The 15,335-nt window shown below is 64.2% G+C and overlaps 2 protein-coding genes across 2 annotated transcripts; one reads left to right on the forward strand and one right to left on the reverse strand.

The window, feature by feature from the left end:
* The first annotated feature begins 1,083 nt into the window (after positions 1-1,083).
* SCN4B (sodium voltage-gated channel beta subunit 4) lies at positions 1,084-7,437 on the forward strand. Its single transcript, XM_059488390.1, has 5 exons — positions 1,084-1,342; positions 3,668-3,831; positions 4,490-4,715; positions 4,892-5,021; positions 5,412-7,437. The coding sequence occupies exons 1-5, from the start codon at positions 1,084-1,086 to the stop codon at positions 5,503-5,505; spliced, it is 873 nt and encodes a 290-aa protein (XP_059344373.1). The 3' UTR covers positions 5,506-7,437.
* A 357-nt stretch (positions 7,438-7,794) lies between these two features.
* On the reverse strand, positions 7,795-15,034 carry TMPRSS4 (transmembrane serine protease 4). The gene is made up of 13 exons (XM_059488319.1): positions 14,880-15,034; positions 11,711-11,741; positions 11,465-11,578; positions 11,200-11,352; positions 10,984-11,113; positions 10,283-10,384; positions 10,154-10,194; positions 9,608-9,767; positions 9,059-9,225; positions 8,819-8,914; positions 8,591-8,730; positions 8,312-8,461; positions 7,795-8,187 (listed from the first exon to the last, which is right to left on the reverse strand). The coding sequence occupies exons 1-13, from the start codon at positions 14,880-14,882 to the stop codon at positions 8,176-8,178; spliced, it is 1,299 nt and encodes a 432-aa protein (XP_059344302.1). The 5' UTR covers positions 14,883-15,034; the 3' UTR covers positions 7,795-8,175.
* Between the last annotated feature and the right edge of the window lie 301 nt (positions 15,035-15,335).

Raw genomic sequence — 15,335 nt, forward strand, 5'->3', positions numbered from 1 at the left:
CCGATCCCCGATCCCCGATCCCCGGGTGGGCGGGTGCGCGGGGGGATGCGCGGGGGGATGCGGAGGAGCGCGGGGGGATGAGGAGGAGCGCGGGGGGATGCGGAGGAGCGCGGAGGAGCGCGGCGGGATGCGGAGGAGCGCGGAGGAGCTCGGAGGAGCGCGGAGGAGGGCGGGGGGATGCTGAGGAGCGCTGGGGGATGCTGAGGAGCGCTGGGGGATGCTGAGGAGCGCGGAGGAGCTCGGAGGAGCGCGGAGGAGGGCGGGGGGATGCTGAGGAGCGCGGGGGGATGCTGAGGAGCGCTGGGGGATGCTGAGGAGCGCGGAGGAGCGCGGAGGAGCGCGGAGGAGGGCTCAGCGCAGCCCCGCCCGGCGCGGCCCCGCCCGGCGCCGCTCGCCCTCGGCGGGGGCGGCCAGAGCCGAGCGCTGCGGGCAGCAGGGACCGCTCCGCTCCGCGCCGCCCCGCGCCGCAGCCATGGCCCCGGGCTCGCCCGCCGCTCGCCGCCGCGCCGCGCCGCGCCTGCTGGCCGCGCTCCTGGGTAAGGGGCGCCGAGGGCTGCGGGGACCCCTCCGGGTACCGCCCGCGTCCCGTGTCCCCCCACCCCGGCTCCCCGGCGGGGACTCAGCCCCAGGCGAGGGTCCCCGCTCCGCACCCTCCCTGCGCCCCGCCCGCCGCGCCCGGGGATGCCGCTAACGCCGCTCTCCGCTCTGCAGACGGACGGTCCGGAGCGCCGGGGATAAGTCACTCGGCCAAGGTGACTTCGCAGCCGAGCCCCAGCTCCGAAGTCCCGGCTCCAGCCCCTGCCCTGCCCGCGGCCGGCGCTTCTCCTGCGAGCACTGCGGCTGCACCCCGCTTTGCCCCGCTGCCGAGCCCCGGCCGGCGGGGACCGCGCTGCTGCCCGCCCGGCACCGGGGGATGCCCGCGGGGAGCCCGTGCACTGCTTCAGCGCCAGCACGCCCGCCGACAGGTCATTGTCTTACGGTTCCTTTGGTACAACCGCCCGCATGTGCTTGTCCCCGCCGCGGGGACCGACCCGCGCCGCGGGGCCGCTGCTTGGAGCATGACGCCCGGCGCTGTGGCCGGGGATGCCCGAGATCCCCCGCCACAGGGCGCAGGGAGGGGCTGGCAGCCGTTCCCTCCCCGCTGCACACCTGGGGCAGGCTCCGGCCGCCTGCATCAGCCTCACGCCCCCGCTGCACTCCTGCTCCTCCCGCGGGTCACCCTCGCCCCAGCCCGCAACCCAGGGCTGGCTGGGCAGCGCTTGCTGCTGGGGCGCTCCCGTGGGAGGCGTTTTAGAGGGCAAAGTTCTTAAGTTAAAGGATGCTGGAGACACAAACAAGCCATGTAAGTACCTGACCCCCTGCAAGATTTGGGTGGCAGCGCCTGAGCTGGCACTGGGGTGGTAGGAGAGGCTCGGAGAGGCTTGAGAGCACTCAGGGGTCGGGGGTGCAGGGCGTGGAGGTGGGAACAGGGTCCCACAAGCCGCTCAGGTGGGCTGGGAGCCGGGAGGGCGCTGGGCAGGGAGTGCAGGGCGGGTCTCTCTGTAGGTTTTGGGGATGCCGTGCTCCGCAGGGAATGTCAGCGGGCTCCTGGCTGCAGCGCGGAGCAGGGCACAGCCCCTCCCTGGGAGAGGCGTGGGCCGTGCGTCCCCTCCCGGAGCACAGCGCACCTGGCTCGGGCCGGGCACGGAGCTCCTCTCGCTGAGCCCGCTGGAGAGGAGCCCGGCCAGCCCGGCAGGCATGGCTTCCTGCCTGCGCCAGCATGTCACGCTGACTTCTCTGGGCAGTGAAAGTTTCTCTCGGGCAGCTTTCCCACAGATGGCAGCCCGGGGTGAGCACGGAGCCCCCTCGCTCTGGGGGCTCTCCCTCTGCAGGGGCAAAGCGCAGGCAGCCAAGGCTCGGGTGGCAGCAGTGGCTGCTCCCTGCTTCCCTGGGAAACGCTGGAGCCTGCAGGCATGGGATGGAGCCTGGAGCCCCCAGGAGAGTGGCCCTGAGGGTTGGGGGTCTGGTGGTGCAAAGTGCAGCAGCTTTGGGAGGGTTTGGAAAGGCAGCGCTGAGAGCTGGTGTGTGGCACTGCTCCCCCAGCGTGTTTTCCTCGGTGCTTTATTTAGTGGTAACATATCAGCTTTGTCTTCCTGAGAGCACAGGATGACAGGAGCAAGGTCAGCCTCGATTTACCCCACACGTTCAATTCAGGTTACATTCTTAGGGTGCCAGACAGGTTTTAAAGTGTTGCAAGCTGCAAGGAATCATCTTTCCTGCCAGTGCCCGCTTGCAGCGCGCTGCAGCCTCGGAGGTGCCTGCAGAGCCAGGCTTCCCCTGCCAACTCCTGCTCCAGGGGCACAGCTCCTGTCCCCTGGGACACTCCTGCCTGTGAATTCCCCTCTGCAGCACCCCCAGGGCTGCTCTAGGAGCTGCAGGAGATTCCATCTGCCGGGAACCACTCCCTGCCTGCCGAGCAGAATGAGGAGTGCTCCTGTGTAAAGTTAAATAACTCCTCGCCTGCAGTGCTTGCAATGCAGCACTGCAGCAGGGCCCGCAGCCCAGGATGCAGGGCTCTCGGGCTTGGCTCCGGCTGCGACGTGCCTGGGGAGTTGTTAGCACCGGCTTGTGTGGGAGAATAAATCAGCAGCTGAGGCGGCTGCGGAGAGAGGAGAATCCTGACAGAGGGCAGCGTGTCCGAGCTGAGCTGTTGGGGCAGCTGGGGCTCGCCCTGCAGCCCTGGGAAAAGCTGTGACCCCTGGGTTTTGTGCCCAGGGGAAGCTCTGCAGGGCTGGCTGAGGTATGGGAAAGGGGAGGACAGCGCTTTGCCGGGCCGTGCCACATCTTAGCCATGTCACATCACACAAACAGGACAGGGCAGCGCTGGGATGGGGATGGGTAGCAGGGCTGCTCCTCTGGCCAGGACCAGAGCATCCCTGTGCTCCCAGAAAGGATCTGTGGGGACAGCGGTGGCCCAGCCCCGTGCAATGCCAGGCCCTGCACCCAGGAGTGCTCAGCTGCAGCTGGGCTCCTACCTGCCCCTATATCCCTGTCCCTCTCTCCCTGCCCCTCTCTCCCTGCCCCTATATCCCTGCTCCTCTCTCTGCTCCTCTCTCTGCTCCTCTCTCTGCTCCTCTCTCTGCCCCTCTCTCCCTGCCCCTCTCTCCCTGCCCCTCTCTCCCTGCCCCTCTCTCCCTGCCCCTCTCTCCCTGCTCGGGGGAGCCGAGGAGGAGCAGGACAGCTGCCTTCTGTACTTTGAAGGTCATCGAGCAGCTCCGGAGGGAGCCAGGGCTCTCTCAGCTGGACGTGGGGGCTGCTCCCGAGGGCAGGGCAGGGCAGCGGGTGGCAGGCGGCCAGGACAGCCTCGCTAATTGCTGCTCCAGCTCCCGCCTGAGGAACAGAGCTCCGCTTCGCCTTGGCTTTTTTCTCCCCCTTCAAGGTCCAGCTGAGGCCTGTGGATAACATGCAAATCAGGGCTCTCGTTTGCTCGCTTTCTTCGTGGGGATATTCTGGTTACTTTGAACCCGCGCTCTCTGAGGGTGACCCAGCCCCTGTCCCTGCGGGTCCCCTCTGTCACCGAGCCCTTCTAGAGCTGGGGACAGGCTCCTGCCGTGGCAGCCGGGTGTGCCAAAGGGAACGAGGGGTGACAAATCCTTGCCCTCATTCTCTGCTCCCCTCTCCCTGCCAGGTTTGCACGTCCTGGCCATCGCCTTCGCCCTGGAGGTGTCGGTGGGGAAAACCAACACGGTGACAGCTCTGAATAACTCCAATGTCCTGCTGCCCTGCACCTTCGCCACCTGCATAGGCTTCCAGGACCTGGTCTTCAAATGGTATTTCAACACGACAGAGCTGGTGGGTGGCTCTCCGGGCTCTGCCTCTGCTTCCCTGGCAGCTCCTGTTGTGCTTCCCCAGCGCAGCTAGCGCCGAAGTTCTCACAGTTCCCTTTCTCCTCGTGCAGGATGTCCTTCTCTCCGTGTCCCCAGCTCTGGGGGGGAGAAGGCTGTGCCAAGGGGTGACTCAAATACCCCAGAACATCGTGCTTTTGGCACAAAGCTGTTCTAGATCCGCTGCTGCCCACAGGCTCATTTGTTTTCATAAATTGGCTGTTCAGGTGCAAATCTGCACTTAGGGCAAAATATGGTTCATTTCCTCCTCCTTGGCTTGCTTTGAAATATGAAAGGTTCTGTATAGATTTGCTTCCTGCTGGGAGTATTTGGCTCCTAAAGTCCTCAACAGGAGGGCTCGTTTGGAGCAGCTCTGGCCATCAAAGGAGCTCGCTTTCTCTGGGGATCTCCCATTCTTTGCATGGTCTGTTCCATTTCTTCAGGGCAGGATCTGCTGCTCCCCACCAGGATGTGCATCAGGTTCCTCTCCACGGCCATTCCTGCTTTAACGGGGTGCAATGGGACATTTGGTGGGGGTGTCTGTGTGGGCAGAGCTGAGTCTGGGCACCACCAGGAGAGCGTGAGCCTTTCCCCCACCCAGCTGATCCTGCTCCCTGCCCCTGCAGATTTACCACGGCAAGATAAAGGCCAAGACCACGGAGCCCACCCTGGTGTGGCACAACCCGCGGGTGGAGTTCGTGGGCTCCACCACCAAGAAGGACAACAACATCTCCATCGTGCTGAACGGCGTGGAGTTCAGCGATGCTGGCAAGTACACCTGCTACGTCAAGAACCCCAAGGAGAGGAACGCCGAGCAGAACGCCACCATCTTCCTCACCGTGGTGCACAAGAGTGAGTGCTGGCCAGGGTGGCTCTGCGCTGGTGGCAATGCCCCTTGGTTCGTGGTTGTGGTGGGTGGCATCCCTGGAAGCCTTGTGGGGATGAGGTTTTGGGCTTTTGGGGTGGGATGTCCAGCTGGGAGCTCCCTGCTCCCCTCCCGAGCCCCCTCAGCACCTTCTCTCCCGCAGTGGTGGAGACGGACAACACTGTGACCGTCATCATCGTGAGCGTGGTGGGGGGGCTCATCGGCCTCCTCATCCTCTTCATGCTCATCAAGAGGGTGGTGCTGTTCATCATCAAGAAGATGCAGGACGGGAAGTGAGTTGGGGAGGGGTCGGGGTGAGGGGGCTGGGCTCAGGGGGCTCTCAGGGCTGGGCTTGGGGGATTCTCAGGGTCAGACTTGGGGGCTCTTGGGTCCAGGCTCAGGGGGTTCTCAGGGATGGGCCCGGGGGGCTCTTGGAGCCGGGCTTGGGGGATTCTCGGGGTCAGATTTGGGGGTTTCTCGGGTCCAGGCTTTGGGGGGCTCTCAGGACCGGGCTTAAGAGGCTCTCGGGATCAGGCTCTCGGGGCTCTCAAGGCTGGGCTTGGAGGATTCTCAGGGTCAGATCTGGGGGCTCTTGGGGCTGGACTCGGGGGCTCTCAGGGTTGGGGGATTCTCAGGGCCGGGCTCGGGGCGCTCTCAGCTGCCCGTGCCCTCTCCCCCTGCAGGAAGGAGTGTCTTGTGAGCTCGTCAGGGAACGACAACACCGAGAACGGCCTGGCCGGCTCCAAGGCGGAACAAAAAGCTCCACCAAAGGCATGAACGGAGCAGCGGCGCCCCGCGCCCGCCTCGCCCCGCCGCGGCAGCCCGGGCACGGGACCAGCCTTCCCCTTTTGTTTTCTTTCCGAACTGCCAGCGCTTGAGACATGTTTCTATTACACACGTGCCTGCAACCTGCACTGCTTCTCCGACAGGGCTGCGGCTGCCGGGGGAACTGGGAGCTTCTCGCGGACTCGCACTGGGAGGCTGCTGGGTTGAGCACAGGCAAGAGGGTGCCGGGCAGGGTGGGTGCCGTGCCCAGGGCCGGGTGCTGGCACCGGGGCCCGCTGGGTGCTGAGCTGGGGTGGCTGGGAGCGGCTGCTGCTGCATCCAGAAGGTTTCTGGAGCAGGATGCTCAGAGCCGGCCGTGCAGATGGCGAGGGGGGAAGCAGGGAGGGTGCAGGGCTGTGATAAGCACACCGGAGAACCAAATCAGCGACAGGGCCCTGGCTGTGCCTCGGTGCCTCCCTCCCACGGCACGGCTGGGCAGGTGCCCGTGTCCCAGGTCATCCCTGGGGGCAGGGGGCTTCTCCCCAGGCAGTCATCCTGCAGCTTGGTGCTGCTCCCTCCCCTCTCTCTGGAGCTCGATGCTTTTGATGCCGGTGCCAAGGCTGAGCTCGTTACGTGGATGTTTCTGTGTGAGATTCCAGGGGAAAGCAGCCAATTGTGTTTCCCTTTCACGGCGGCAGGGAGGGAGCACAGCCGAGCCCAGGCCAGGGGAGCCGGGCTGGGGCTGTGCCACCGACCCGCTGGGCAACCCTGGGCAAGTTGCTCTGCCTCTCCATGCCTCAGTTTCCCCGTCTGTAAAATGGGGACAAAAATACTGCTCTACCTCACGGGGTGGGTGTGAGGTTTCCTTGGCTCTGAGAGGTGAGTGGACTCACAGGACGTGAGACACAAAGTGGGCAAGCTACATCTGAGCTTGACAATTTCCTTTAAAACATGATTTGTTCCCTTATTATTTCTCCAATTTGTGGGTGTCTGACAGTGACACAGCAGGACAGGCAGCTCCCCTGGCCCCACAGTAAACTGGGATTCTCAGCAGAGCCATGGCTTGCTGTGGGGTGCCCTGGCAGAGGTGCTGGAGTGGGAGCAGGTGAGGATTTGGTGGCCAAGGTGACAAGGAAAGGCTGGGTGCTACTTTCTTTGGAGATGCTGGAGCACAGCGGGCTGGTCAGCCCAGGCTGGGCCTGGGGACACCCATTGGAGCAGGGCTGTGTGCTCAGGACAGGGGACAGGCACTGGGGGACAGGGGACAGTCCCTTGGCTGTTGATAAGACAGGCAAGTGGGAGTCAGGACCTGATCTTCTCCCTGAGGGTCTGTAGGACCCAATCTGTCCTTCAGTGTCCCCACCTGCATGCTGGGGACAGTCTGAGCTACCTCTGAGGAGGGATGGGGCATCCTGCCCGGCTCTGCACAGCCCCTGGTGGAAGGTGCCACCCTGTGCCAGGTGTTGTGATGCGCCAGGTGTTGTGCCCTGTGCCAGGTGTTGTGCCCTGTGCCAGGTGTTGTGACACCATCAGCACCACCTGGGAGGAGCCCGAGACCTCCCAGCCACCCCGAGAGACCCCAGCCCACCCTGAGGAGCCCTCCCGCGGGGGAGGACAGCGAGGAGGCGACGGAGGGAGTTTTTTAAAGACTATTTTTAGCTGTCCTGACCTGTTGGGCCTTTTTTAGCCGGCGCGTGGACGCGGCTCCACTTCCCGCCGGATATGCAATGCTGCACTATGCATGGGTTACTACAATAATAAAGCTTCGATCCTGGCCTTTTTATCGAGCCACGCAGGATGGTCTGGGAGCCTCCATGGAGCTTTCCCAAGCTCTGTGAAGCCTGCTACAGATTACTCCTGTGGCTCGCTGGGAAACGGCCACAAAAGCACTTTTGGGAATGCGACCCCGTGATCACACGGGTGCTCCGGGGGAGCGGGCTGCCCTGCGGGCTTGTGCCAGCACCAGCGGGGTCCCTGCTGCCCCCAGGGCTTTGGGGGGGCTGCAGGGGCACCCTGAGGTGTGTGCTGCCACAGACACGTGTGTGTGTCCAAGCACAGGTCAAGCTGCGTGGGGGAAGCTGGGGGTAAGCACAGGGGGGTGTGCGCCGGGCTCTGTGACGACTTACAGCACATCTTTGCACTGTAGAGGTTTAGTTAGCTTTGCCTTGAATGAAATAAAGTTTACGTTTACTAGAGAAACTCGCCGGTGTTTGGGGTTGCTGTGGGTGTTTGTTTAGGTCTGGAGGGTGGCTGAGTAAAATAATCCTGCGAGGAAGCAGGAGGAAGTCTCGGGAGGCTGAGTGAAAAACAAATCCTTTCCTTTAATGGGGATGGGGGGAGGGTGTAGAGCACAAACATCATTTCTCTCTGTACAACAGGAGCGAGCTGACAGCAGCCTGGCCCCCCAGGAGCCATCCTGCCACAGCGGGGTCAGCACAGGGCAATAAATTAATCCTCCTCCGGAAGGGAGCTGGGGCCAGAGAGATTCCTTCAGTGGCCGCCACTCCGAGTCACCCTTTGCCTCCTTGGCTGGGCTCTGGCACCCTCAATCACAGCTGCCACGAGGCGTTGGGAGCCTTGCTCACTTCCGTGGCTGGAGATCCGTGGCCCTGCTGCTGCCAGAGCCAGGGCAGAGGGTGGGAGGGGAGGCTGGGGGCGAGGAGCGACCTGTTCCGGCAGGTCTCAGAGCTCCGACTGCGGGGAGAGAGAGGCACAGAGGGCATTGAGGGCTCTGGAAGGGCGGCCAGAACAAGAGCAAAGCAGCAGAAGTGTCCCTTTGGGGGCAGTTCAGCGAAGGGAGCTGCAGGACGGCACTGACCCTGCGCACGGCGTAGATCCAGTCCAGGTAGGCACGGACGCTGGTGTAGACTCCAGGTGTGCTGGGGGTGCCGCAGCCCTGGCCCCAGCTGACGATGCCCACGACCTGCCAGTGCCCTCCCGAGTAGAGCAGGGGCCCGCCGCTGTCCCCCTGGCAAGGACAGACCCTCAGGATGGCCCCACAGAGCCACAGCCGTGCCCAGAGCAGCTCTTCCCTCCCAGGAGCTGCGGCACAGGTGGATATGAACCCACCCAGCCCCTGCCCAGCCCTGCCCCACACCTGGCAGGTGTCCACGCCGCCCTGGGGCAGCCCGGCACACAGCATCCTGTCGGTGACATCGCCGTGGTAGGCGGCCAGGTTACAGCTCTGCGCGTCGATGAGCTCCACCTCAGCCTGCTGCAGGCGCTCCGACAGCTTCCCTGGGGGACACACGGCCTCTCAGAGGGACCCTCTGCTCCTGCTGGGCGCTCTGCCTCGTCCCTGCCACCCCCGGGCTGTGCCACTCACCGCGCTCCTCTGTGTAACCCCAGCCAATCACCCACAGGGGGGTGCCCGGCACCAGCTCCTCATCAAAGTAGGGCAGGCAGATGGGCTTGGTGCTGTCTGGAAAGGAGATGGGAGGGGGGCCCAGGCTGGCTGGGGACAGCCACCAGCTGGGCACCCACTCGGTGCCACACTGCGCATCGCCATTCCAGCCAGCAGGGGACATTGCGACCCCTGCCCAGGGCAGGGCTCTGCCAGGCCCACCTGAGTCGTGCACGGGGGAGCGCAGCTTCACCAGGGCGATGTCGTTGTCCTTGGGGGACGCGGGGGTCACCTCGGCCAGGAACACCTTCTCCACGGCGATGGTGGCAGCGCCCGACAGCAGGTCCGAGCCGGCCTTCACACGCCAGCTCTGGATGATGGGGTTGTTCCTGTGCACAGAGAGCGCTGCTGTCACCTGCGGGGACAGCCCCAGAGCCCCCTGCCAGCCCCATTGGTCGGTGGGTCTCAGCGAGCATAGAGAGGTATCACATTATAGAGAAAATAAGGTACAGAGGTTCCTGGGTGATTGCCAGAGTGCTGAGGGTGCAGTTACCGCTGAGGAGGACAGCGGAGATGAGGATAATTGCTAGGGTGACCTCATAGCAGATATTGAGTTCCTGCCCATAGTGTCCCAATCAGGGTGCATTTTGGATTGGAAGCTCAGCCTGACCATAGGATGGAGTGCACTGCTAAGCTCGGCATGGCTGATGGGAGGAGCAGGCCTAGGCTGGCAGGAGATCCAGCAGCACCCTGCGGGCGGTGCTCACTCACTTGAAGCAGTGCGCGGCCGTCAGCACCCAGCCGGGCGCGATGATGCTGCCCCCGCAGATGTGCTCCTTCCTGTACTGCAGGCTCACCTGCCAGGGCCACGCCTCGATGGCGGCCGGGCTGCCCCCCAGCACCCGCGGGGTCCGCACGCTCTGCCCGCAGTCTGTGGGGACACGGGGACACGGCAAGGCCAGGGACAGCAGCGTGCCCACAGCGCCTCATCCCCACAGCGCTGCTGTCACCCCTCATGCCCAGCCTTGTTAGAAAGGGTCCAGCCGCCCCCTGCCTGCTCCAGCCCCCCGGATAATTAAACTGATAATTAGTTTAATCAGGGTAATTTGCCGGTAAAGGTAAAGCTGGGTAAGCCTCCCTTAGGTGTTTCATTGCTGGGAGATTTGTGCTGGCGTAATGAGGTGAGCAGTAATTAAATCCATCTTTCCTCGTGCAAACACCGTGGAACGGGCTTGGGATGGAGCCACATTCCCACGGGGCCGTGCCAGGAGAGAGGCCCCGGTGCCCACAAGGGCCGGGCACCACGGTGGTACTTACTGGAACAAAAGAGTGACACAACCAGCCCCGAGAGGCATTTCCTGCAGGAGGAAGGAAGAGAGCTGGGTTTGGCTGCCCTGCCAGGCACCACCTCAGGCTCCCGATGGGGTGCACACCGTCCCCACTCACCTGCCTGGCTCAAGCACCTGGAGGCTCCCGTTGCTCAGCACGACCTCGCGGGGGGGCAGAGGCTGCCCCGCGCTCACCTCCACGCCCTGGAAAGTTGGGGTGCTGGGAGACATGGGGGGACAGGGCTTCAGGTGTGGGGGAGCACAGGCACTGGACCCCATAGGAAAAAGGGGCTTCTGTGGGACAGGGGTGCCAAAGTGGGGATGTCACAGCCCAGGAACAGGGAGGGGAGAGAATTCCCTGCCATGCAGAGGAGTGAGCAGGTGGCTCTGGGAGAACTCAGGGGGCTCCTTGCTGTTGGGACCTGGAAAATGCCAGGTTTGACTCAGTCTGGGCTCCTGCAGTGGCTCAAACACCAGAACCCATCTTAAAAGGGATGAGCCTTGCTCCCCAGGTGAGCTGTGCTGGCACCCTGGGCTGCTCTGGGGAGGGCAGGGCTGCAGGTAGGGGGCATGGAGGCAGGGCGGGGGCAGGGCAGGGTGCCCACGGGCTGTGACAGAGCTGGGCACAGCACTCTGCTCTCACAGGAGGCTGCCAGGCTCTGAGCCAGCTCCTGGGCACCCACAGAGTGCTCTGCGTGCTGGGGATGGGCTGAAACCATTAGTGCAGAGCTCTGAGTAGAGCTCTGCTCTCACAGAGCAGCAGAGCCCCACTCCAGAGCAGCTTTTAGGAAAGGGGAAGCAGGGCAAGCAGCCAGGTACCTGCTGTAGCCCATCTGCTCACAGGCAGCTCTGGCCAGCGCCGGGGTGAAGTGGTCGTGGCACACACAGGACCAGGTGTCTGTGTGGCTCTGGAACACCTGCAGGATGGATCTGTCTTTGGACACGCGGGCTGCAGGCAGACACACAGTCAGCTTTGGCATGGGATGGACGCAGCAGCCCGGCCCCCCGAGCTGTGATGGGGTGTCCTGCACTCACCCCCGGCTGGTGGCCCCTCGGAGAACCACTGGGGACAGTTGGCCTCGTCCTCGCCCTGCAGACAGTCCAGATGCCCGTCGCACACCTGCTTCAGCGGCACCAGCTTCAGGGGCTGCTTGCAGAACAGGTAGTGGTGGTCCAGGTAAATCTTCACTGCGGGGAGAGGGGGGCTCAGTGCTGAGCCCCAGCTCCTGGGCAGGGAGCTGGGTCTGTGCTGGCCGAGCCCTGGCCATGGGGAAGGAGGGGCAGAGGGCAGGAGCTGTACCCAGGAACCCGATGGCCACCAGGCAGGCCAGGGTGAGCACCACGGCCAGGACGAGGATCCCAACACGCTTGAAGGAGTCTGATGGCCTGGAGGATTTGGGTCTCGTGTAGGGACCTGAAACACAGAGGAGAGCGGCCAGGTCAGCCTGGCACCTCATTTAGGGACCTGTAACACAGAGGGGCATGGCCCTGCATGGCCAGGCTCAGCCTGGCACCTCTCATCCCCCCCAGCTCCCAGCCGTGTTACCTCTGCCGTTGAGCCGCTCCGAGGCCGAGTCCTGCAAAGCAGAGAGGAAAACAGTCGTGAGCTGAGACTCAGAGAGCAGCTGGAAGGTTGGAGAGGCAGCTGTAGCCAGGGTGGTTGGCCCCGTGGTGAGCTCACAGCCCAGGGAGGGCAGCAGGGATGAGCAGGGACACTGCCCCGACCTTCACCTGAGGTGACTTCAGAGCTGCCAGGAATGGCTTGTGCTGCTGCGGTGACAACACCCAGCTCTGGGTCACCCAGGGTCACCCGCCGCCGTGTTCCCATAGACACCACCTGTGCAGTTCCAGTAAGTGGCTCCCAGTGGCACAGAGTTACTGTCATTAACACACCTGAGGCTTGAAAAGTCACAGGTGTTGCGAAAGAGGCGCTCTCCGGTGAGCAGAGACACCCTGAGTCAAAATACACACGCCTGCGGGGCCGTGGCACAGGGCACGTCACCACGGGGGGGTTGTGGCTCCGGCAGGGTCACAAGGGGGTGGCACAGCCCGGGTGCTCCTGCCGGGCCGCAGGGACACCGGAGGAACCAGCCCGAGCCAGGGGAACCTGCGCTCCCAGGGCGGGGAGGGCTGTGCCGCTGCTAAGAGACGGGGTAAACACAGCCGGGGCTGCGCGGGGGATGAGTCAGGCACCGATCCGCTTGAGCTGCTCGGAGTTATCTCAGAATTGTCCTCCTGGAGCAGCTCCTCGTACGAGAAACCCCGGCCATGGGCGGGCAGGTGCTGTGAGCCCGTGGTGGGTGGGCTGGAGCCCCCTCGGGAGGCTCAGGTGGGCACTGCCGGTGTCTGCTCCGTGATTTCCAGCCGTGCTTGTGCCGTGCCACAGAGCAGCCCTCTGGAAAGGTGGCCCTGCTGCGCTGAGCCTGCTCCCTGCCAGCCCCAGCGAGCTCCTCCCTGCTGCTGCTGGGCTCTGCCACCACAGGTAAGACCAGGATTTTGCATGAGCACAGGTAAGGGGGGTTAAACCCGCTGTGATAAACCCACAGGTCCAGGTGCACGATCCAGGAGGGTTTGGGAGCCTTTGCTCCAAGAGCAGCACAGTTTGGAGATGTTTGTCACACCAGAGGGGAGCAGAGGTCCCTGTGCCATCCCAGTGTGGGGGCCCTGGGGCTGTGTGCCAAGGTCAGAGGAGAGGGGAGCCCTCTGTGCCCGGGTCACGGTGCCAGGGCATGCTCAGCCATGCACACACACCCTTCCAGCAGGGTTTACAGCCAGTGCCAAGCCATTATCCCTGGGCTGGCACGCAAAGGCAGGCCGGCTGCATGAGCCAGGAGCTGTCACCTCCCTGCCGTGTCCCTGCAGCGTGGCTGGGGCTTGGGGACAAGCAGTGACCTGTGCAGGGGAGGGCTGGCTCCTGCCTGGTGCCGTGTGGCCGTGTCCCAGCATGCTGGGGTCTGGCTCCTTGAGGAAGTGCCAGCAGCCTTCCCAAAGCCAGGCTCAGCTGGCACCCGTGCCCAGTGCGGGCAGCCTGTGCCAATTCCCCACCCCTGCACGGGCTCTGGGGTGCAGAACCTGTTTCGTGGTGCCAGGGAGCTGCTGGAGCAGGAGGGCAGGGTGGGCAGGGAACGTGGGTCCTGCATCTCCCACCTCGCTGCCCTTCCTGAGCCACCTCTCTGCAGAGAAGGGAAGAGCTCCCGAGGCTGGGGAGTTCTGTAATGCTGCCCCAACCTCTGCCAGCCCAGGGCACGTGGGGCTGGTCCTGCCTCATGCTGACCTCCTGTGTCACCTGGGCCTGGGCTGGGCACCTCCTGGATAATGGGATCCTAACGGTTCCCTGTGGGAACGGGCCGGGTTGGGATGGATCCTGCAGGGCCCTCTGCAGCAGCACGGCTGTTCCTCTGTCCCCACAGGGCCCAGAGCTGTCCCCACACTGCCCAGAGCTGTCCCCATCACGTCAGACACTGCCCAGAGCTGTCCCCACACTGCCCAGAGCTGTCCCCATCACGTCAGACACTGCCCAGAGCTGTCCCCACACTGCCCAGAGCTGTCCCCATCACATCAGACACTGCTCAGAGCTGTCCCCATCTCCTCGTCCCCTGCTGGGCTCCTTTCCAAGACACCAGGTCGGGTGTGGATGCAGATGAGATGGGTAGTTATTGGGTTTTGGGGTTTTGTTTTGCATTTTCTTCAGTCCATGAATCTGCTCAGAACCAAAGGGATCCAGAGCTTGGGGCTGCCTCTCCGTGACTCCTCTCCAGCCCCAGCACGAGCAGGAGCTGCACTGGTTAAATCCACAGCCAGGGCAGGAGTGAGCCCCATTATTTCCTGCAGAGCTCCGTGCTACCGTGACTGATTGAGCTCCCTTGCTGCGCTCTCCTGAGCTCTCCGTGGCACCGTGGCCGTGCCAGCCCCAGCCGTGCCCGTGCCAGTGCAGGGGCCGTGCAGTTCTGCAGAGCCTCTCCCCCCTGTGAGCCGGGATCCGTGCAGGGTGTGCTGCGGGCTCTGTCCCTCCCTCGGGAGCAGCTGCCGTTCCCTCACCCCGCCGAGCTTCTCAGGGCGATGCGATTGCGAGGGTGGCTCCTTGGCTGGGGGATTTACCCCGTGGGTGTGTGCAGGCGCTGCAGGGCAGCTCCCCACCCTGCAGGGCTGATGTGCAGCTGTGCTGCTGCTGCTGGGGGGTTGGCAGTGCCCGGCGAGCCTGGCCATACCCCTGTGCCCTCCTGGGGAAGTGTCCCCCTGCCAGGGAGGGACTGCCCGGGCTTTGGTGGCTCTACCTGCCCAGATGTGTCCCCGGTGCTGGGCAGAGGCACTGAGGGCTGGGAGGGCCTGGCTCTCTCCCGGGCAGTGCCCAGGAGGGGGATCAGACCCTTCAGGAGGTGCTGTTCCCCTTGGCATGGGGGGCATTGCCTTGCTTGTCTGTTCCCCAGTCCGGGAAAGGGAAAGGCAGCCCCAGAAATGTGGGAGAGAGAGCTGGGGGCACCCAAGCACCGTGCCCAGGTGAGGAGCAGGGGAAACCCTTCCTTGGCACCCAAGCTCCGTGCCCAGCCACGGAGGGTTGTGGGGAACAGGGAAAACCCTTCCTTGGCTGCTGGGGCGCAGCAGCTCCCTGGCTCTGGCTGCTCCATCCCCTCAGCACCCCTCCGGGCTGGGGGCACGGGGTATTCGTGGGGCTGGTGCCCATCCCGGGGCTGGGGGCAGCGCTGCCACAGACTCACCATGTCCGTGCAGCTCCGGCGGGGTCCTTTGCCCGCAGAATGCCCGCGGCTGTGCCCGGTGCGGGCCCGCGGAGGCTGCGGCTGCCCTGGAGCCGGCCCGCGGTGCTCCGCAGCCCGTGCCCTGCGCTCCGTGCCCGCTCCGTGCCCGCTCCGTGCCCGCGCCGCGCTCGCACTGGGGCAGCGCCGCCCCGGCCCTCCTTAAAACCCACAAGGGGAGTTGTGAAACAGGAATTCTGGTTTGTATGGTAATACAACACCGGTCTATCAGCAGCACCATCACCTGCGCTAATCTCCCGAGCATCTGCACCGCAGGTGACTCACCTGCCGGGCTGCTGTCACCAAGCGGCTTATCAGGAGGGAACGGACTGATTTTTCCTGCTCCTCCTGATGATAAGAGGATCCAGGGCCATCCCGTTCCTTGTGCGGCTCTTCCGCGTTGCGCGGGGCTGCTGTCAA

The sequence above is a fragment of the Ammospiza nelsoni genome, chromosome 24 (genome assembly GCF_027579445.1).
Source record: "Ammospiza nelsoni isolate bAmmNel1 chromosome 24, bAmmNel1.pri, whole genome shotgun sequence".
In the NCBI taxonomy this organism is placed as follows: Eukaryota; Metazoa; Chordata; class Aves; order Passeriformes; family Passerellidae; genus Ammospiza; species Ammospiza nelsoni.

Excerpts from the sequence above, each read along its gene's own strand:
- TMPRSS4 (XM_059488319.1), bottom strand. Across the intron at positions 10,195-10,282 it reads CAGGTGCTTGAGCCAGGCAG|GAAATGCCTCTCGGGGCTGG; the intron begins GTGAGTGGGGAC and ends TTCCTCCTGCAG. Across the intron at positions 9,768-10,153 it reads TGTGTCACTCTTTTGTTCCA|ACTGCGGGCAGAGCGTGCGG; the intron begins GTAAGTACCACC and ends GTGTCCCCACAG.
- SCN4B (XM_059488390.1), top strand. The coding sequence starts at position 1,084 with ATGCCCGAGATCCCCCGCCACAGGGCGCAGGGAGGGGCTGGCAGCCGT. Across the intron at positions 1,343-3,667 it reads TGGAGACACAAACAAGCCAT|GTTTGCACGTCCTGGCCATC; the intron begins GTAAGTACCTGA and ends TCTCCCTGCCAG. Across the intron at positions 4,716-4,891 it reads CCTCACCGTGGTGCACAAGA|TGGTGGAGACGGACAACACT; the intron begins GTGAGTGCTGGC and ends TCTCTCCCGCAG.